At 64.1% G+C, this 20,603-nt stretch overlaps 1 protein-coding gene across 1 annotated transcript in view; it reads left to right on the top strand.

Moving 5' to 3' along the window:
- The window catches only part of SKI (SKI proto-oncogene), a 44,734-nt gene extending 24,353 nt beyond the window's left edge, over positions 1–20,381 (top strand). The window contains 6 exon segments of the mRNA XM_077151552.1: positions 16,598–16,723; positions 16,817–16,932; positions 17,274–17,536; positions 17,677–17,978; positions 18,632–18,862; positions 19,187–20,381. Of these exon segments, the coding sequence (XP_077007667.1) occupies positions 16,598–16,723; positions 16,817–16,932; positions 17,274–17,536; positions 17,677–17,978; positions 18,632–18,862; positions 19,187–19,375 (1,227 nt within the window). The 3' untranslated portion in view covers positions 19,376–20,381.
- Positions 20,382–20,603: the final 222 nt, after the last annotated feature.

Below are 20,603 nucleotides of genomic sequence, written 5' to 3'. Positions count from 1 at the left end.
TGTGCCAGGAATGTAGGGAGCGCGGGCGGGACTCCAGGAAATGCTTCCTAAATGCCTCCTGTGCTCCTCCCCTCCGAGGTCCGGCTGCCGAGGCGGGGGCACCAGGCCTTCCTGCCACCCTTGGGAGGGGGGGTCTGTGAAGAGCAGCCAGGTAGCACCTCCCCCCCCCAGGAGCTGCCCCCATCCCTCAGGAGGGCCTGCGAGTGGTGTGGGTTCAGCTTCCAGTGACCCTTTCACCCCACACGGATCCTGGGGGGCTGCTGAGCCTGGGGGGCGGGGTCTTCCTCACAGAGAGTAGACCCCCCTGCTGTGCATTCTCAGGGCTGTGGGAAAATCTCCCACCATTGTAGGAAGATGCCCCCCTGCCTTGTGTCACCAGGGACGACCCCTGAGGTGCCTAGGGGCACGGCGGGGAGGGCAGGGGTCCCATGGGCCCCCTCGGAACTGGGGGCCCTTTCCCACTCACAGGGCTGCTCGGGGTTTTGGGGGTCCAGTGGGTTGTGAGTGGTGAGGTGGGGCCTTCTCTGAGTCCCGGGTCCCTGCTGCTGGCTGTGTGGGCTGCACCCCAAGATTGGGACACCCTGAGACTGGGTCACCCCTATGGCTCTGTTGAGGGGTGCAGCCTTCTAGCCCTGCTCTCTTGCTGCCTGGTGTGTGGAAGCCTCACCTGGGGTTCTTGGCCCTGGAGGTGGCCGCCACCCTGTCCTGGGGCTGTGCGGTACCCCTTGTCTGTGGCCGGGGGTGCTGTGGTATGGAGGGGTGGGGCTGGAAGGGGCACGAGCCGCATCTCCCTGCAAGCTGGAGGGAGGCCCCTTTGACCAGGGCTAGGGGACCCGCGTGGGCCACCCCGCCTTCCCGCTGGCCTGCTCGGGCCCCGGGGCAGGGGAGGGGAAGGGCGGCCACTCTGGCAGCTGGACTGTTTGCCGGGGCTGCCCCCCCCCACCGTGTTGTGTCGGTTTCTATGGAGAAAGGGCAACAAGGGTGGCTGCCAGCAGAGGCGGCCGGCAGGGAGGGAGAGTGCTGCCTGCGGGCCGTCCCACCCCAGGGCAGGTGGGTGTGAGGGGGCCTCCCACCAGAGTGGGGGGCCTGGTCTGCCCCAGGCCTTTCGGTGGGCTCCGCACCCGTGCCGCATGCAGTTCCACCCCCAGCACCCCTGGGCCACCCAGGCTCCATAGCCCCAAGGCCGTGTGGGGCCTGCCCTGGCAGGCCCTCCAAGGCAGCTTCAGAGCGGGTCTGGGGGTACCTGGGGGCCTCAGGGTGGGAGGGATGGGGGCCTGGCGATGGGTCACAGGGGGCTGGCGGTCTCACATGGGGGTCTCGCTCCCCGCCCTGTACAGGGAAAGTCACGTCTAGGTCCCCTGCTGCCCCTCTGCAGCCACGCTGCCCTGCTGCTGACCATGAGACAGTCCTAGGAGGCATGGGGGCTGTGCCACCTGGCAGGGACGGGGCACAGTGCTGGGTGCAGCTGCTGCCTGCCCCCAGGCTCAGAGCTCCTTGCGATATGCTCCCAACCAGGCCTGTGTGGCAGGATGGGGACCGCGCAGGCCCCACAGGCCGTCCTGGCCTGGGAAGGGAAGGCTCAGCCCCTCACTCCTGCCCCCAGCCAGGCTTTGCCTGGAGGCGGGTGCCCCCTTCAGGGACTCAAGCCCCTCGTGGCTGCTGCACCCTGCGCGTCCAGGCCAGCCAGGCAGCACCCCTCAGGCCCCGCTGCCCCGAGGCCACTGCCCCGCGCTGCCATCTCCTCAGTGACCGCGCCACAGCAAGGCGAGGCCTGGGTGGGGCTGTCCGGGCAGGGCCTTTGCGGAACTGTGTCCACACCGTGTGGCGGGGGTCCTGGCCTGGGGGCCCCTGAAGTTCTCCTGAACCCCCCGGAGCTCTCTCCCATCCCCAGGCTGGTGGCTCGAAGTCCGTGTACAGCCGTGGTCAGGTCGTCCACTCATGTGAATGTGGAGGCAGCGGCATTGGTTTTGGGAGAAATGAGAGATGAGCTGATGAAGAGTGACATCTCCCATGAGGTCATAAACAACAGTTTTCAAACCCGAGGTTTTCAAAATTAAAGATCCTGATCGCCAGGCGTACCCCGGTCAGCTCAGACCTGATGGGCAGCGACGGGGAGGGGTGGGGCTCTGTGCCCATCCCTTTCCCGGAGGTTGTGCTGTCCTGTGGCCTCACTGCCAGGCGCCTCCATGGCCCGGGCCTGGGAGGTGGGTCTGAGCCTGGCGTGTTTGGGGTGCCCCTGTCATGGGCAGTGTGCACAGACGGTGAGTGTGGAAACGCACCCAGCAGAGCCCCTACGAACATCCAGTGAGAAGGTTATACTGGCCTACTTTGTAACGGAACCGAAAACCTGCCCACTGTCCCGAGATGTGGTTTGTTGTTTTGCACCGGAGAATGCCAGAACATCTTTGAGTTGGTCTTGGCCAGCGGCGTGGACAGCAGCGAGCCAGGGCAGTCTCAGGGTGTGTGGCAGCGGGGGCATGGGGGCTAGGCGGGGCTGGGGGGACGATGTCCAGCGCAGCAGCACCGCACAGAGTAGCTGCCCAGCTTGTGGGCCGTGGGTAAGCTCACGCGGGCATGGCTGGCCCTCCCCCAACACCAGCCTTTCCTTTTAAGTTGCCACCCCGTCTGGAGGCTTTTGGGGGCTCTTGGCCTCGTGTGCGGCTTGGGGGGGGGGCTCATTGGCCAGTCCGGGTGCACTGAGGCCTGGGGGAGGCTGTCCTGGGGAGCCCCGCGGCATTGGGGCACAGACCCCTGCTAAGGATGCAGGTCCCCTGCGCTTCACTTAGGGCTTTTTCATTCACTGCTGAGTGTTGTTTTGCTTTTGTTTTTAACATTTTAAAGCAGTTGTAACCCCCCCCTCCCCGTGTTGACTTAGCGAGCACGTGTGCGCCGCGGGTGAGCCGATCCTGCTGTGTCGCTGCTGGTGTGTCCGTGGCTTATGGAGGGCTCGCGCCGTGTGTGCCACCTGTGGGGACGTCAGAAGGTAACGGTTCCCGCATGAGAAACACTGAAGCACACGGCTGGGTGATGAACCCCTGACCGCGCACCGTGCCGCCTGCCCAGCCCCCAGTCACCGCCATCTGCTTTCTGCGTCTGAGTTTGCGTTTTCTACGTGTTCCATGTCGAGGAGCTCGTGGGACGCTGGTGCAGTGTCGTCTGGCTCGGCCCGTGCGCCTTGAGGCCTTCAGGCTCACCACACATTGTCTCCTTCGCCGTGGAGGCCACGTCCGGTTTCTCCACACGTCAGGCGTCGGGCGGGCACGGGGGTGGAACCTCAGTCCCGCTGCCTTCCGACACGGGTCCTGAAGGAGTTTCCCTGTGATTGTTTTCTAGACGTTTGATAGTTTTAGTTCTTAACGTTTCAGTCACTGAACGTTTTGGGTTCATTTCTGCCTATGGCGTGAGCATGCGTGGGCATTTCTGCTTTCCCCAGCACTGTTCGTGGAGAGGGTTCCCTGTCGGGTGGAGCTGGCAGCTTTGCTGGGCGTCAGCTGACACAGGAGTGTGCGCTTGTTTTTGGGCTCCCGCCTGCACCCCACTGCCCTGTGTGCTCACCTCGTCCCAGCACCGTGCCGCCAGGCGCTGGGGTGGTGGATTCTCCAGCTCTTTCTTCCCTGATGAGAGGCGTCTCCCCGTGAGCTTGACGGTGGGCTGTTCGGTTTCTGCAAAGGGGCTGGGGGAGTTTTGGTCAGGATGTGCCAAATCTGCACATTGCTTTGGGTAGAATCGTCATGTTGTTAACAGTGTCTAGTCTTCCAGACTATGGACACAGAACGTCTCGCCATTCATTTAGGTCTTCTTTGGTTTCTTTTGGTAACGTTTGGTCACTTTCCATGTGTGCATGTTTTACATCCTTACTTATTAATTCGTTTCTAGATATTTTATTTTTGCTGCTATTGTAAATGGAATTTTAAAAATTCTCTTTTCAGATTACTGACTATCTGTGTGTAGAAACACCTGTGATATTCGCATGTGGGTCTTGCACCTTGCCACTTTGTTGAATTCATTAGCTTTAGTTTTTTGTGGATTTTTAAGAATTTTCTGCCTGTAGGGTCATGTCATCTGCAAACAGTGAACGTTTTACATCTTCTTTTCCAATTTGGATGTCTTTTATTTATTTTTCTTTTAACTGCTGTGGCTGGAACTCCCGGTGCCATGTTGAATGGCAGTCACGTTGTTCCTGGTCTTAGGGGGAAGCTTCCAATTGCCACCACCGAGAGCTGTGTTAGCTGTGGGGTTTCATGTTTGCCCTTTATCGTGGGGTGGAAGTCCCTGCGATTCCTGGTTTTCTGGGAGTTTGCATCAAGAAGTGGTGCAGGGCTGCCGAAAGGCTGTTCCGCCTGCTGTTTTGCTCTGTAGCATGTGTCACTCTTGTACGCAGCCCCCGGTGCCCCAGCCGGGATGCCTGCACTGGTGGTGTGCCACCTCAGCGTGCTGCTAGGCTTGGGACCCTCGGGGTTGCAGAGGGTTTTTGCCTCTGCTCATGGGGTGCTCGCTGGGCCCCCTTGCCTCGTGGCGTTTTTGCCTGGCTCTGCCGCGAGGGCTGTTGGTCTCCTGGAGGGCTGAGACCTGCTCTGTCCTCTGGTTTGCGGAGAGTCTCAGCAGGACCGGCACCCATCTTCAGGCAGTGGAGCTCACTGGGCTCTTCTGTGTTGGGAGGTTTCGAGGACAGTCGAGACGTGCGTTTCTTCTCCCGTGCTCAGCCGAGGGCCTGCGTTTCTGGGCTTTGACTGTCCTCTCTGTCGTCCGTGGGGCCGGGCGCTCGGCGGTGCCTGCTGGGCCCCAGGTGCTCCCCCCCAGCCACGGCAACTCTGTGCTGATTTTACAGAGACTTCTGCAACAGAACGTGCTGGCTCTGCACAGGAAGAAAACTGAGTGAGGAGGAAGTGAAGTCTCTGCCCTTGGCATTGTCAGCCCTCGGTTGGGAAGTGCCGCCTTACCCCGAGGGACCCCTGAGTGGAAGTGGGGCAGGGTCGTGGACCTTGCATGGGAGCTGGTTGGGGGCTCGGAAGCGAGCATTATTTTTAGAGTGATCCGTCCCTACTCAGCACCCCTCACGCACCCCAAGGGGGCCCAGCTGGGCGACTGGCACCATGTCCCCCAAGGTCTTGGCCCAGGGTTGGGGTCCTGCCTTTTGGGGACCTCTCTAGCGCCACCTCCCAGCTCTGGCCCCTGGACACGGGGTGTCTGGGAGAAAGAGTAGAGGACGGGCCATGCAGGGTGTATGTGGTGGGCCTGTGAGCCCCTGGGAGCCGCTCTCTGCGCCGGCCTCTGCCCTCTGGCCCACCGGGAGGGGACTTGTGTGCGTCTTGGCTCCCACCGTCCTGTCTGGAGGACAGCAACAGCGTCCTTGATGGTCATTCTCTCATATGAGCATGACTCTCCTCACAAGCTGGTGATTACACCCTGAGCGTGCATGTGAGTCTACACATGTGCATGAGTGTGTGGGTGTGTACGTGTGCATGAGTGCGGGTGTGTACATGGGTGTGTGGGTGTGTATGTGTATGAGGGTGCAGGTGTGGGAGAGTCCATGTGCATGAGTATGGGTGTGTACGTGGGTGTTTTGGTGTGTATGTGCGTGAGTGGGTATACATGTGCGTGAGTGTATGGGTGTGCACAAGTGTGCATGGGTGTGTGTCTGGAGAGCTGGGCGTGAGCCCGCTGGTGGGGTGCACATGGGTGCTTCTCCCCGTCCCGGGGTCGGGGGACTCTGCTCACTGCTGTTTGTGTCGGGGCGTCAGGACCTGACTTTAAAACTGGGGCTGGGGTCTGCCCTTTCCCGGCCCCACCAGGCGCCTTCGTCCTTGGTCCCCTGACCCAAAACCCACCGTCTCCATGTGTATCTGTTGCACTCCCACGTACCACTCAGTGGGGTGGCGGGCAGCATGGGGCAGGTATGGCTCCTCCCCGGTGGACCCCGTGGGCAGCCAGGCGTGGGTGCATACCTGGGTGGGACACTGCTTCTCCCGCCCTTCCCAGCTCCCTGGAGGTTGCCGTGGCCGTCCTCCCCTCTTCACTCTTGCTGCCATTTCAGGTCCCGCACCGCCGTCGTGCACAGCGATAGTGCATAATCGCCACGTGGCAGCAGCACGGCGGTGAGTGGGAGGGCATGAGGGCCGAGGAGGTTTTCTTTCACATTGAACTTGGCAAGCTTTGATGTTCTAGCTGCCGTTGCCTGGAGGTGATGGGTGGTGGGCAGTGGAGACGGGGCCTGGCCACCCGTGCCTCTGCAGTGTGCCCCGCACAGGTTGCCACGCGTTGGTAGGATGGGAAGTGCCCTGTGGAGGGAAACCAAGGTTCGGAGTGGACCTGAGACCCTTGACTGCACTTGCGCGGACACCACCGGTCTGCACGGTCACGGTGTGGGCCCTACGAGGCCCTCCGTCCTGCAGCCATGGGCCTGGGTGCTGGGGCTCCGTCCCTGTCATATTCTCTGGGGCATCCTCCCCGACATCAGGAGACGGCAGGCTCCGGGGTCCAGGCAGGGTGGGGTGTGGGGAGGAGGCCAGTGCCCACCTGGGCATTCATCAGGATGCTTCATGGGGCGCCTGGGGGAGACGGGGCCTGCAGTTTGAAGGAGCAACGGCTGGGCCAGGTGTGGCTGGAGGGGCAGCTGTTAGAGGTTGGCATGCTGGGGACTTGGGGGCCAGAGCCCCAGCTGTGCATGGTGGGGGCTGGCGATGCAGAGCTGGTGTGGCCAAGGAGGGTGGGGTTGGGGGAGCCCACAGACGTCCTGAGATATGGGGCACAGGGATGGCTCTGGAGATTGGACCCGTACCCCTGGGGAAGCTGCTGTCCCGTGGTGGTGGGGTGCTGGGGTGTCTGCTGCACACATGGAGGGGCCACCTTCAGACCCCAAACTGTGCCACGCTTTACCTTTTCAGCATTTCCAGCTGCCTGGGGTGCATAGAGGTCAGACTGCTGCTCCTGGCTATGAATCTGGACCGGGCAACACATGCCCCAGCAGTGATGGGCACTTCCTCCACCAGCACAGCAACCCCGCAGGGCCGAGTCTTGTCCTGAGGCTGCATCCGTGCTCCCACCTCTCGCCCGGGCTCCACTCGTGCTCCCATCTGTGCTCCTGCCCCTTGCCTGGGCCCCACCTTGCTCTGCTCCTCATCTGTGCTCCTGCCTCTCGCCCGGGCCCCATCCGTGCTCCCATCTGTGCTCCCACCCCTCGCCCTGGCCCCACTCGTGCTCCCATCTGTGCTCCCGCCCCTCGCCCGGGCCCCACTCGTGCTCCCATCTGTGCTCCCGCCCCTCGCCCAGGCCCCACCCGTGCTCCCATCTGTGCTCCCGCCCCTCGCCCGGGCCCCACCCGTGCTCCCATCTGTCCTCCTGCCCCTTGCCTGGGCCCCACCTTGCTCTGCTCCTCATCCATATTCCTGCCTCTTGCCCGGGCCCCACCCGTGCTCTCATCTGTGCTCCTGCCCCTTGCCCGGGCCCCACCCGTGCTCCCATCTGTCCTCCCGCCCCTCGCCCGGGCCCCACCCGTGCTCCCATCTGTGCTCCCGCCCCTCGCCCGGGCCCCACCCGTGCTCCCATCTGTGCTCCCGCCCCTCACCCAGGCCCCACCCGTGCTCCCATCTGTGCTCCCACCCCTCGCCCTGGCCTGTCCATCCTGGAGCACCTCCGCCACTCGTGAGGGCTGGGCCGGGCCAGTCTGAGCCCTGTGGCCCCTGTGGGCACCACGCCATCCTGGCCTCCAGGAGGGACCCACGGTTGTCTTTGCCAGTGTGTGGGGAGGGGGTTTGCGGGGGCTACCCCGGCACAGGACAGCTTTGGGGGTGTCTGCTGGGGACTATGCGTGCCTGGGCCCCCTCCCTAGAAGCCGAGCGTTTCCACCCCTGCCCAGGATCCCTGGTGGCTGGGAGCGGAGGCTAATCTCCTCTGGCTTGCACATTTGGGAGCTTCTAGCTGCTTCCCTCATCTGGCGGTGACTTGTCGGGGTGTGGGGTGGCATGGCCGGTGTGGGGCCCCCTGTGCTGGCGCGGCGTCCTGAGTGCCTTGGAATGTTCCAGAGTGGGGTGGCGGGCTGACCCTGAGCCTGGCGTCCGTGGTGCCTGTGGGCAGCCCGAGCGGGCGAGGACTGACTGGGGGTCGGGGTGTGATGAGATGTGGGGTCGCGGGGTGGCAGGATGAAAGGCTCCTTGTGGAGACAGGCGCCTCGACCCTGCTGCCTGGGGCGCGGTGCAGACAGAAGGGCGTCTCTGCACCCAGGAGCCCGCGCAGCCTGCCGTGGGGTCTGGGCAGCACGGCTTGGGGTCCGCAGGCGCAGCCGGTGGGGCAGGGGTGCTTGGTGACTCGGCTCTCTCAGGTGAGGCTCGGATGGCCCTTGTCTGCGGCCTCTGGGAGGCGACCTGTGGACCTTAAGAAATCAAAGCGAGTTTTAAAATTTGCTCTTTTTGTTCTATTTGGGGGTTCTGGGGCGTCTTAATAAACTTAACCTGCGTGCTTCGTACCATGGCAGCCAGGAAACGGAGGGCTTGTGCGTGGGGTGGACATCGTGCGTGGGTGTCCAGTGCCCGTGGAACGAGTGCAGCGTCTATAGGACCTAAGCCTCCAAGTGGGCTGTGGGGGCTGCCCCGGACCCCCGAGGGAAGGGTGGCAGGGTGGGAACACCCCCAAGCCCCGTGGGTCTCCTGCTTGCACACGAGGCCGTGTGGCACAGGGAACAGGGCCTGCCAGCAAGCAGGGTGCACCTTCCCCCAGGGTCTCCGAGGCCCCCTCTGCAACAGGGAGCGCCCCAGGGGCATCAGGGCTGGGGTGGACGGCACTCCTAAGTGGGGTCAGGGTCACGGCCCCCAGGTGCAGATGCAGCCCCTTGCGTGGCTGGGCGTCCCGGGTTACCGGAGGGTCGTGGCCATGGAAGGACCCATCGCCCTCAAAGCCGTGGAGCTGGGAGCTGGGAAGGGGGAGCGGCTGTGGCCCCTTGCAGGCTCACCGTCTTAGACGGGGGGTGGTCCCCAGGCTCAGCTGAGGGGCCAGGGACCCTGCCCCAGAGGCTGTCCCAGTGGCTGCTTGCTCCATCAGCAGCGTGCTGATGGCCTGAGCGTTGCGCTGGCCCCCTCCACCCCCAGCCCCCGCTGGCCCATCACATCACCCCTTTGACATCTGCGGGTCGCCACACACTCTCGACAGAAGCTGGTCCAGCAGCTATTGCTCGGCTGGCCCCAGAGGACTCGGGTGTAGACCCTGGAGTTGCCGCAGGCGGCTGCCCTGAGGTCCGTCCATGGGGCCTGGTGGCCTGCAGCCCCTCCCGGAGGCCCGGCCATCAGAGACCAAGACCACCCCTCTGCACCATGCGCTCTGGCTGTGGGAATGGCAGGCAGGCGCTACCTGCTCAGACCCAAGGGTCGTTTCCTACCACTCGGGCCCCCGAGCCACGTTGCCCTCTTGCTCAGATTCTCCTGGGTTCCTTCTGCTTGGGTTCTCGCCTCTGTGCCGCCCTCGGATACTTCCCGGGGAGCACTTCTTACTCTGGATAGTTCTCCATAGGCCTTTTCAGGTCTGCTGTTCTTTTTGATGCCCTGTCCTCTCTCGTTTTTCTGGGTGTCCACTCCATGCACGGCTGCCCCCCACTTGCCACCCAGTAGCTATGGGACGAGGTGCTGGGCAGTGAGTCTTTCTTTGGGGTTCGTGGGCCCACTAGTTGCATGGCTCTGTCTGGGGGCTCCCCCAGGGCTCTTGTGTGTCCCTGCTGCCTCCCAAGCCTGCCCCACCCTGGCCCCTTCCCCACACCCCCTCCCTACAACCCCTCCCCACACTCCCTCCCGACACCCCCTCCCCACACTCCCTCCCGACACCCCCTCCCCACACTCCCTCCCTATATCCCCCTCCCCGCACCCCCCTCAGCTGCAGGCTGCTCTTGTCCTGGGTGGGAGGGGAGCCCCTGGGGCAGGCTCAGCTGTTGGGCTTTCCTTCCTCTGCTCCATGTGGACAGGCACCATGCACCCAGGGACCATCCCCTCTCCCTGAGCGTTGGCCTGCATGTGCTCCTGCAATGACGCACTCCAGCCTGCTGGCCTGCAGTCCTGGGTTAAGACTGGGTCTAGGGGGACTCAGCACTCCCGGGTGCGTTTCTGTGAAAAGCGCCTTTGCTTTACCTGTGCCCCTGCTGGCTTCATTTCCCGGGCACTTTGGCCATCCCGTCACATGGCGCCGTCCCTTCCGGCTTGCCGCTGCCTGTCAGCATCTCCCCTAGAAGGCGTAGGGGCAGGACGAAGGTGCGCCATATCCAGCCTGGACTACAGATGACAGCACCACAAGGTGGGTCCTGTTGACGACAGCCACCCACAGGGCGGGGGCACGTGGCCAGCCCACCATGCCTGCCACACGCCGTGCCAGTCAGGAGGTTGACGCTCCCTGGCTCCCCATCCGAGCCACTGCCCGTCCAGGGGCTGGGGTGGACAGACTGCCTCCCGTGGCTGCCAGGGTCAACACACAGGGTCAGAGGGGTGGCCATCCTTCCTGCTGCTGCCCCAGCCCAGGTAGGTGGAGCTGGAGCTCTCCGCCCAGCTGGCCCTGGGTAGTGCAGCCCCCCATGCGTGCCCTCAGTGATTAGGGGGGCCAGGCCCTCACCTGTCCACTGGGCCCAGACCAGAGGGTTTCCTTCCTCCCTGCACAAGTTGTGGACAGGCTGGAGGCCCCCGCGGCCGGACACGTGTAAGAGAGAGGCTGCTTTCCTTTAGCCTCTCAGTTCAGAAGTAGGCGTGCCTTATTAAGGTTGCTAGATGTGGTTTAAATGTTAGACATGTTTTTGCCGACTTGCAGACACACCCCTTGTTCCCTCTTTCTGGAGCCCCCTGAAGTGAGGCCTTGGTTCAGGGGTGCAGCGTCCGGCAGCTGGGGGACCTTGCGGCCACGTCACAGAGAAGGGTCCTGGACGTTTGGAAGCGGGCAGGATGTGGGGGCCAGGTGCCAGGGTTAGGGTCACCAAGAAAAACTGCCCGTGAAAGCCACAGGAGGTGCCAAGACCCCCACTTGGCATGAGAGACCCTCCCTGCCCTAGCAGGAGGGGCTGGCCCCGCAATGCCCCCTGCCTGTGCCTTCACCATGCCAGCAGCCCCTTGGCTGCCCGGGCCTCCGAGCCACCACTGCCGTGCTCCGGCGTCCGGGCCCACTGTGCCAGGTGGGGCCCTGCGTTCTGGTTTGCGCACCGTTTCTGCTGTGAGATGCGAGGCCCCCCCACCTGGCGCTGCTGGAGGCAGAGCTGCCCTTGGGCGTTGGGCGGCATCTGCCCCGACAGGGCCTGCCCCTTGACTGTTGCTGTGTGGAGAGCTGGCGGAGTAAAACCACGGCGTCAGAGGTGGCGTGTTTCGGGCTCGAGTCGTCACATGGTCTTGGCTGGACTTGCTCCTCCCTGCCTGTGTGCAGCGCTGAGCGTGGGTCCTGGGCTGTCCCTGCCATTTCAGGATGCGGCACGCTGCCCCCCCCCCCCCCAGCCTGGCTCAGGCCGGGGCTGCTGCGGGGTCTCTTTGTCCATACCTCCGCTTCTACGCTGCCATGAGTTGGGGGGTCAGGGGCCTCGGCCAGCAGCTTAGCCTCATGGGGTTTCCAGAAGACGTAATTACAGCGTTATTGCGATGTACCTTACACACCACAAAATTCGTTTTTCCAGAGTGTACAAGTCCGTGGTTTTAGTTCAGCGCCGGGCTATGCACCATCGGCCTGGATCCCAGAACGTTCCACCATCCCCAAGGAAACCTGTCCCCACGTAGGACCTCCACCCTCCCCCAGGCTGCCTGTGGCTTTGCTTGTTCTGGGTATTTCACGTACGTCGAATCACACAGGCTCCTTTCACACAGCACGTCTTCAGGGTTCCCTGCAGCACACCCCCACGCTTCGCTCCTTTTCACGGCTGCGTGATGCTGCTGTGTGTACAGTTACGACTGCGTGTATATGCCTGTGCATGACCAGGGGTGTGCGTGCGTGTGTGCATGCATGGATGGAAGCATGTCCAGGTGTGTACATATGTGTGCATACGTGTGTGTGTGTGTGTGTGTGCACATGCCACCTCTTGTTCTCTGTTCCTCAGTTGTTGGGCACGCCATGGTTTCTACCTCCTGGGTGGTGAGGGCGCAGAGTCTGGACATTTGGTGGCCGTCAGTTTCTGGGAATCCTGGGTATGTGCTGCAGCGTGCAGCTGCCGGGTCACGCGTCAGCTCTGGGTTAACGTAAAGCTCTCGCTGTGGTGACGTGTGTACAACATGGTGTGCCCTTCGAGCCGCCCGCGCCCCTGCCAGCACTGGCTCTTCTGTCTTGCGCACTTCCGCCACCCCTGCAGCTGCAGGAGGTGCCACCTGTTTTTGTTGGTGTTTTCCAGGGCTGAGACGGCACTGCGTCATGCTGTTTGGCCGTCTCTGTCTGTTTTGGAGAAATCCATCTCGTCTGCCGGTCTTGACATTGTTGGGTTGTAAGAGCTCCTACGTTTTCCGGGTAGGAATTCCTCGTCAGGTGCATTCTCTGGAAACACTTCTCCCTGTTCATAGGTTGTCTTGTCCCTTTCTGATGGCGTGCTTGGAAGCACGAGCTTTTGGTTCTGACGGGGTCCTGTTTTTCTGCTCATTGTTTTGTTGCCTTTGCTTTTGCTGCCATGTCTGAACCTTTGGGGGGCCCTGGACTCCCCGACACCTCCCGTCTTGGCGGCCTCTACCCTTCCGCTGTTCTCTCCCCGCACTGGCAGCCTTGGTGTCTCCATTGACGTAGTTGAAGGGAAGTTCATCCCAGAGTCTGCAGCCGGGCAGCAGGGCTGGGCCCTGGCAGGCATAGGATGCGGTGGTGCCCCCGACCCACGAGCTGGACAGCGCGGAGCCAGAGGCGAGGCTTGAGGAAATGTCTGAAGGGCCGTGGACCCGCCCTGGGCCGCATGTGCTGCGGACAGCTCTGCTGCCCCAGGCGGAGTGGGTGCCATCCGCTGGTGCCCAGCGACCTGTTCCCAGTCCGGCTCTTGGTCAGAGACCATCCCCTGCAAGAAAGGTGCTTCAGCACCGCCGGGCCCCACTGCTGCTCTCACAAGTAGGCGTGTGCAGTGGGGCCTGTGGGTGCACACAGGTAGGGCATGCAGGCACATGCAGGTGGCTTGTGTGGACGAGTGTGCATGGTGTGTGCAGACGTGTGCAAATGGCACGTGCACAGTGGCGTGTGTGGGCGGCACACGTGGGTGTACCAGGCTGCTACAGGTGTGAACCCCGGGCTCCTCTCTCGGCAGTGTGCGGCGTGGTCTCCCTGCCCCGTCAGCTGCACAGGTGAGTTCCCTTGGGTGCACCCCACCCTGAGCTGAGGGCGCTGAGCCGCCTGTCGCTGGGGGTGCAGATGCCCGCTTTGCTGTTTCCACATGTGCTGCAGGGTGGGACATCTGGAAGCTTCCACAGAGACAACGGGCCTCTGTGCCGTGAGCCTGGAGGTGGGCGGGGGTGCCTGGCTGCTGGCACCGTGGCTCAAAACAGCCCCGGGGCCTGGACTGAGTCGGGCCATCCTTCCAGCCTGGGGGCCTGAAGCCTAATGGGAGGCGCGGCAGCAGCTTTGTCGGGTCATGGGGGTCGCGGGCTCAGAGTTGCCCAGCAGCCTCTGCCACCTCCATCGGGGCAAGGAGGCCCCGGGGTTCCCTGGATCAGGGCACAGGGCTCTTGGTGCCATCCTGCACCCGTTGCTTAGCTGGGCCCAGCAGATCCCCCCCACCTGGTGGGTTCCCCGGAGTGTCTGCGCTGAAACTGAGGAAGCCTCTGCCCTGTGCCATGTGTGTCCCTCTGATGGGCAGCTCTGGGTATCCAGGGCACCGTGGCTGTGTCAGCCCTCTCCCCATGGGCACCTGCCTGGCCACCCCTTTCTTTGCCCACACCCCAGGAGCCCTCAGGCTGGCACTGCGAGCTCCCTCCAGCAAGTTCTGGAAATTACCAGCTGGTGCCGCCTCCATCTGGGGAAGCCCCTTTGCCAGCTGGGGGGGGGGGGGTGGAGGAGCCCACCGGGGACAGCTCGCTCCCGGGCCCTGGCCCCTGTGCAGGGTTGGAGGCCAGAACCCCCAGTGGGCTGAGGCCTGGGGGGCAGCCCTGCACGCACCTGCCTTGCCAGTTCTGTGGTTCTGTCTCCTGCTCCTGAACTGGCCACAGCTCAGCTCTGATCCCCGACCTCTGCCAGGTCATACACAAACCCCTGGGCCCCACGGGGTCCTGCCCAAGTTAACGATGTGATTGTGTTGAGCTAGGGGGCCCGCAGCCCGTGGTATCAGGGGAGGGGCACACAGTGCGGTCAGGACACACGGCGGGACACGGCAGGACATGGGCAGCGTGGTCAGGACACATGGCGGGACACGAGCGGCGCGGTCAGGACACATGGCGGGACACGGCAGGACATGGGTGGTGCGGTCAGGACACATGGCGGGACACGGGAGGTGCGGTCAGGAAACGGAGTGCGCAGGGCGGCGCAGGCCCTGTCCCTGTCGGGACAACATGTAGCTCCTGCCTCCTGAGCATCGGGCCCCCTGCTCACTGAGTTTGCTCCTGCAAGGGGCACTACCTCCCGGGGGCTCCAGCCACTCGTGCTGTCTCTGCACCTGACGCATCAGGGCACATGCTGGCCTTCGATGTGGGCTGCGCGGCCCCCAGGTCTGCCGGGCGATGCCTCAGATGCATGCTGGGAAGGGTTGCTGAGTGTGGCACCGGCGGGCGGTGGACAGAGTGGTGCTGCGGCCCTGGACACAGGTTTAGGGACAGGACGGGGAGAGCTGCAGGCAGGTGGGGGTCCGCAGCCATGTGGCCCCCGCAGTCCATGTGTAGACCGTCCTGAGGTGTGCATGGGTGCCCCCCAGATCCCCATTCCTCAGGGCACTCTGGGGGCGAGGCGCCTGGTGAGCATGTCTGGCCACCTCACCCTTCCTTCTCCCTGCTGTGCACAGGGTGCAGAGGTGCTCGGAGCAGCCTGCTCCACCCCAGCTGCTTCCCAGCCATGGCCACCCCACCCCTCCGCCCGCCTGCACCTTCTCCTTTCTCGCTTTGAGTCACGCGGGGCCTCTAGGGACTGGCCGTGGGGCGCAACTGCCCCAGGTCCCCTGAGGTGGGGAGGGACCTCAAGAAACGACATCCTGGGAAGCCAGCAGCAGGTGGGACGTGCCAGGCCACCCAGGGATGTCCCATTGGGCACACAGGCTCCCAGAATAGGGTGGGGTGAGAGGAGGTGAGCCCCGAGGCACAGACTTCGAGGGAGGTGCTAGGTGTCCCTTTATTCCAGAAGTGTCTGGAGATTTGGTCCAGCGGGTTGGGGCCGCCTTCTGGCCACAGGAGGTGGTCTCCCGGCCAGCGCCCTCCAGAGCCAGCTGCAGGCGTGCCGACTGGGCCTCAGCCTGGCCCTCCTCCGGGAGGCAGCTCCACAAAGGGGCGCTCGACAGACTCCTTCGTGGGGAGCCCCTAGGTTGCCCTGAACTTTCCCCAGTGCCTGAGGGGCAGCTGCTCTGTGCACAGAAGAGGCCAGTGTCTCCCTGGCCCCACGGCCCCCAGGCCCTCCGCACGTCACTGAGCCTTGCGGGGACCTGCTGTAGGTTGCTGTCCGGGCAGCAGTTCCCTGCTCTGCCCACCAGCCTCACCCTGCAGGTCCCTGAGGGACACAGGCTTCACAGGTGCCTGGGCGCACCCACCCACCCATTCAGGTTCCTGTGTTCATGTTGGGGACCCCCCCGCCGGTGCTGGGTCTAACCTGACCCGACGCCTCTTGGTCCACTGGGCACTGGACACGCCCCACCCCTGTCACCCCCACCCCAGGGCTTGTGAAGCGGGGAGCGGCTGAGGGGTGAGTCCACAGTGTCTGCTGCCCGGCGATGACCCCCACATAGTGCCAGTGCAGGAAGGACCCCCGGCCCCTGCTGACCTTCCCAAGGCCCCTGGGTGGCTCTGCTGGCTGCCATGGGTGCTGGTGCTTCTGCTGTCATCTAGGATAAACCCCTTGCTGGGGGAGCCACAGGCCTGCCTCGACCCACTTGAGGGGGCAGTGTTCTCACCCCGTGGGGGCCAGCAGGGCATGGGGGGTGGCTGGCGGGTTTCCCACTGTACTCGGCTACTGTGGTGGAAAGGGCGCTCCTTGTTCTGGGGTGCTTCCTGTCCCTGGGCCCCTGAGCTAGAGAACTAGGGAGGTGGTAGCCCTGTCCTTGCTGGTGCAGTACGTTTTGGAGGCAGCCCTAGGTGTTGGCAGGGGGGCGGCCCTAGGTGTTGGCAGGAGGGGTCTGTTTTGGGATACTCAGCACTCCCAAGGCTGCCCCTCCTTGCCCCGGGTGATGGTGGCAGGGGGACACCCTAGGAGCATCTTTACTGCTCTGTCCGCCTCGTGGGGTTTCTGCTCCTCAAAGCTGCTCACGGTCCCCGAGACCATGCTCGGGCTGTGGGGTCGTGCCCTAGCAGCACCAGGGAGCTGCCGCGGGGCCACCCAGGGACCACAGTGGTGGCCTCCATGGAGCAGCTTCTCCAGAGGTAGCGTAGCCTGCCCCTCACGCTGAGCGGCCTGGGCTGGGGGGTGCAGTGTGGGGGTGTGGAGCAGTGGGGGGGGGGACATGGAGCAGTGGGGGGTGTCCTGCCCACAGAGCAGCCGCAACATGCTTCTCTGTCCCCCACAGGTCCCCTCTGAGCCCCCAGGCTCCGTGAGGCCCCAGGTGGACGAGGCGTCCTCCCAGGCTTCTGCATCTTCTGAGAAGGACAGACCGTCCAGCTGGCTGCGGACCTTGGCCAGTTCCTCCAGCAAGGTGCCACCGGGGGGCGGGGGGGCCACTCACGGGGGTTGGGAGGCAGGCGCCAGCCCCCGGGGCTCACCCCACCCCTGTGCTCCCCTCCTACAGGGCTTAGGCTGCGTGCACCCGCGCCAGCGCCTCTCTGCCTTCCGTCCCTGGTCCCCCACCGTGTCCGCCGGTGAGAAGGAGCTGTCCCCACACCTGCCCGCGCTACTCCGGGACAGGTGAGTGCGGGGGCCGCCCCGAGCTTGGGGCTCTCTGCCATGTGCTGGGGTGCCTGTGACCCAGCTCCGAAAGGTCTGTCACGCGTTGCACTGCTGGCTCTTGACTGACCCCTGGCTGGCCCCTGGGGGTCCCTTAGGGGCCTGTTCGCTGCTCTGCTGCCCCGGTGCTGTCAGCCGGGGCTCCTGCTTGACGCAGGCTTAGTGCTCAGGCCCGGCCCTGGCGTGCGGAGCTGCTGCTGCTCTGACGCTCGGGAAGCAAGCGGGGCCTGGACAGTGGTGGGTGCTGGGGGGGCAGGCGCAGGCAGAGGCGGAGCCCCCAACTCCCACTGCGCCCCGTGCAGCTTTTACTCCTACAAGAGTTTTGACTCGGCTGTGGCCCCCAACGTGGCCCTCGCGCCGCCAGGACCGCCGAAGGCACTGGCCAGCCCACCGTGCCCACCCGCTGTCACCCGGGCCCCTGAACCACTCTGTGGCACCATCCAGCCACGGAAGAGGAAGCTGACTGCAGACAGCACCGGAGTCCCCAAGCCCCTGGCGCCCGTGGCTGCCCCCGAGGAGGACAGGGACTCGGAGGCCGAGGTTGAGGTTGAAAGCAGAGAGGGATGTAAGTGTGAGTTGGCGCGTCCTTCCTCTTCCGGAGGTGCCTGAGCTCTGTCCACCGCACCCCCGGCCCCCTGCGTGTGACCCGCGGTGCTCCGTCGACGCTGCTGTTAACCTTGGCTTCTGTCTCTGTTTGTTCCTTAGTCACGTCCTCCTTGTCCTCGCTCTCTTCTCCATCCTTTACCTCATCCAGCTCCGCCAAGGACCTGAGCTCGCCTGGCATGCATGCCCCTCCCACGGCTGGGGCTGCCCTGGATGCAGGGGCCCCCATGGAGGCCCCGAGTGGGGGGCTGGAGGCGGAGCTGGAGCACCTGCGGCAGGCCCTGGAGGGTGGCCTGGACAGCAAGGAAGCCAAAGAGAGATTCCTGCACGAGGTGGTGAAGATGCGCGTGAAACAGGAGGAGAAGCTGAGTGCTGCCCTGCAGGCCAAGCGCAGCCTCCACCAGGTGGGGGTCCGTGGGGCGGGGCGGGGGGCCCCATGGAGACCTGGCACCTTGCAACCCTAGCCTGACGCCCCGTGGTCCCCAGCATGGTGAGCCACAGCTACACTGGCCACCTTCACGAGCCATGGGCCTGGGCAGCTGGCGGCTGTTTGGTTTCAGGCCAAGGGCTCAGACATGTACCTCGGGTGTCCGGCCAGAGACCTGATTTCACACAGGTGTGTTCGCATACATCTGCAGGGCACCGGGCACAGACGGGGCAGGAGTCACACGTGTGGGGGCAGGGCGGGGTGGGTTCTCTGCGGATGGACAACTCTCTCTGACCATGGCGGGCTCCCGTGTAGCAGCGCTGGGTCCCCTGGGCCACCCCCCCAGGCCACGGAGCCTGCTGTGCACGGACCTGGAGGACATGGCATGGTCAGAGGGTGGGGCGTCTGCTCGTGGGGGGCTTGGAGCTATGGGGTGGGACTCCTTGAGACAGTAGTGTTGTCGCCACAGCGGGGGTCACGACCCAAGAAGGGGGAGGGCGTGGAGCCGGCACAACGCCTGCGGGGACGTGGACTTCCCGGGGCACGGCCAGTCTCAGGGCTGCGGCGTGGAGCGAGTAGGGGGCGGCGCAGGGACCTGAGACCTGACCCACTGCCCACTGGTCCTCCCAGGAGCTAGAGTTCCTGCGCGTGGCCAAGAAGGAGAAGTTGCGTGAAGCCACCGAGGCCAAGCGCAACCTACGCAAAGAGATCGAGCGTCTGCGTGCTGAGAACGAGAAGAAGATGAAGGAGGCCAACGAGGCGCGGGCGCGCCTGAGGCGGGAGCTGGAGCAGGCTCGGCAGGCCCGCGTGTGCGACAAGGGCTGCGAGGCCGGGCGCCTGCGCGCCAAGTACTCGGCCCAGGTAAGCGGGGCAGGGCTCGGGAGGCACGTGGGGGGCTCAGGTGGGCACGGGTGGGGGGCACAGCCCAGGTGTATGTGGAGGGCTCGGCCCAGGTGTGTGAGGGGCTCGTCCTTGGCATTCGTGGGGGACTTGGCCTGGGAGCACAGGGAGAGGGTGGGACGGGCAGGAGCCCTGGAAAGCCGGTTCCTGGTTTGGCCACAGGTGCCGTCTTTGGTGGTTTTGTTCGGGGCCTGGATCTGGACCCAGGGCCGAGGGGGTGTCCCCACTGCCGGCACTGGGTCGCCGAGGGGCGCAGCGGGCTCTGCTGACACGCACTCTTTGCAGATCGAGGACCTGCAGGTAAAGCTGCAGCACGCGGAGGCCGATCGGGAGCAGCTGCGCGCTGACCTGCTGCGTGAGCGCGAGGCCCGTGAGCACCTGGAGAAGGTGGTGAAGGGGCTGCAGGAGCAGCTGTGGCCGGGGCCCCATGCTGAGGCCACAGGCAGCACGAGCTCGGCCGAGCTGGAGCCTTAGCCCGGGCGTCGTCTGTCCGTCCGTCCATCCACCGCCTCGCAGGGCCATGCCTCCAGCCCAGATAGCACAACGCCGCACCGTGCCTGAAGCCGAGCGAGTGTCTGCACCACGTGCTTTCGGATCCACCAGAGTTTTCTACTGCACCGTTCGAGCGAGCGCGGCGTCTGCTCTCGCCGGGGACGCAGGCCAGCTGGGCGGCTTTGGGCGGCCCCGGGCTCGCTGGAACGTTTTAACATTTACACTTTTGTTATAAGCTATTTAAAACCAATAAAGAGACAGTATCCAGACAAACCAACACTTTTTTAACGGCTGACTTTTCAAAGCCCACCACACTCAACGCCCAGCCTGTGGCCTCACTGGGGACACCGACACTGCCCCGGGCTCCCATGCCCTGCCGAGACCCGCCGGGGACTGTCTTCAGAGTTTATTTTTTAAGCGACAAGGACCCCGTCTCCTGTGCAGCCTCCCGGACGCAGGAACGCCGTGCACGCGAGGAGCCAAGCCGCCGCCTGCAGACCTGTCCCAACACCGCACCTGCCACCCACGGCCCGCGGGCGTCCTCCACCCAGGGTGGCGCAGAGCTGTGGCCGCGGCCGTGCCCTGGCAGCAACATGCCGCCCCTCCTGGGCCAGGCCGAGGCTGCGGTGTTTGGACACGATCGGGCATCACATCACTTTTTCTTTTCCTTTTGTTTGTTCATTTAAACGTATATTTAGAACTGCACTTTGTCAAAAATCTTCCCTTCTCTTTTTATTCCCAGTTAACTGAGGTTTCTACTCCGAACCACGCAGGCGGTTGTGGGCAGCCCCCGCCCCCACCGGGGCCTCTGGTGCTGAACAAGGGAACCCTAAGGAGACACACGCGGACCCCGAGCCCCGGGGGTGGCTCTGTGCCTTGCAGCGTCCTGTATCGCCATCCTGCCCTCCTGCGCTTCACCCCGAAATACCCGTCCTCAGCAGCCATGGAGCTGCCCCTACAATACATTACTCGCATTTATCCCACGTAATCTTGTTTACTCTCAACTGTTTATGCAAATCGTGTATGGCGTCGCGGCCCTGCGAGGACAGGCGGCTCCAGCTGCCTCCTGCCCGGTGCTGGCTCCTTGCACAGGGCAGACCACAGAGCCCTCCACTCACACCGTCCGGCCCAGTGGTGCTGGAGGCCGTGGGGACACACCAGGGTCGGAGAGGGCCTCTCGTTCCTTTCGCAGCCGTGAGTCAGCGCACCC

This window comes from Tamandua tetradactyla, chromosome 2 (assembly GCF_023851605.1).
Source record: "Tamandua tetradactyla isolate mTamTet1 chromosome 2, mTamTet1.pri, whole genome shotgun sequence".
NCBI lineage: Eukaryota > Metazoa > Chordata > Mammalia > Pilosa > Myrmecophagidae > Tamandua > Tamandua tetradactyla.
This window is presented reverse-complemented; position numbering and strand designations above follow the sequence as displayed.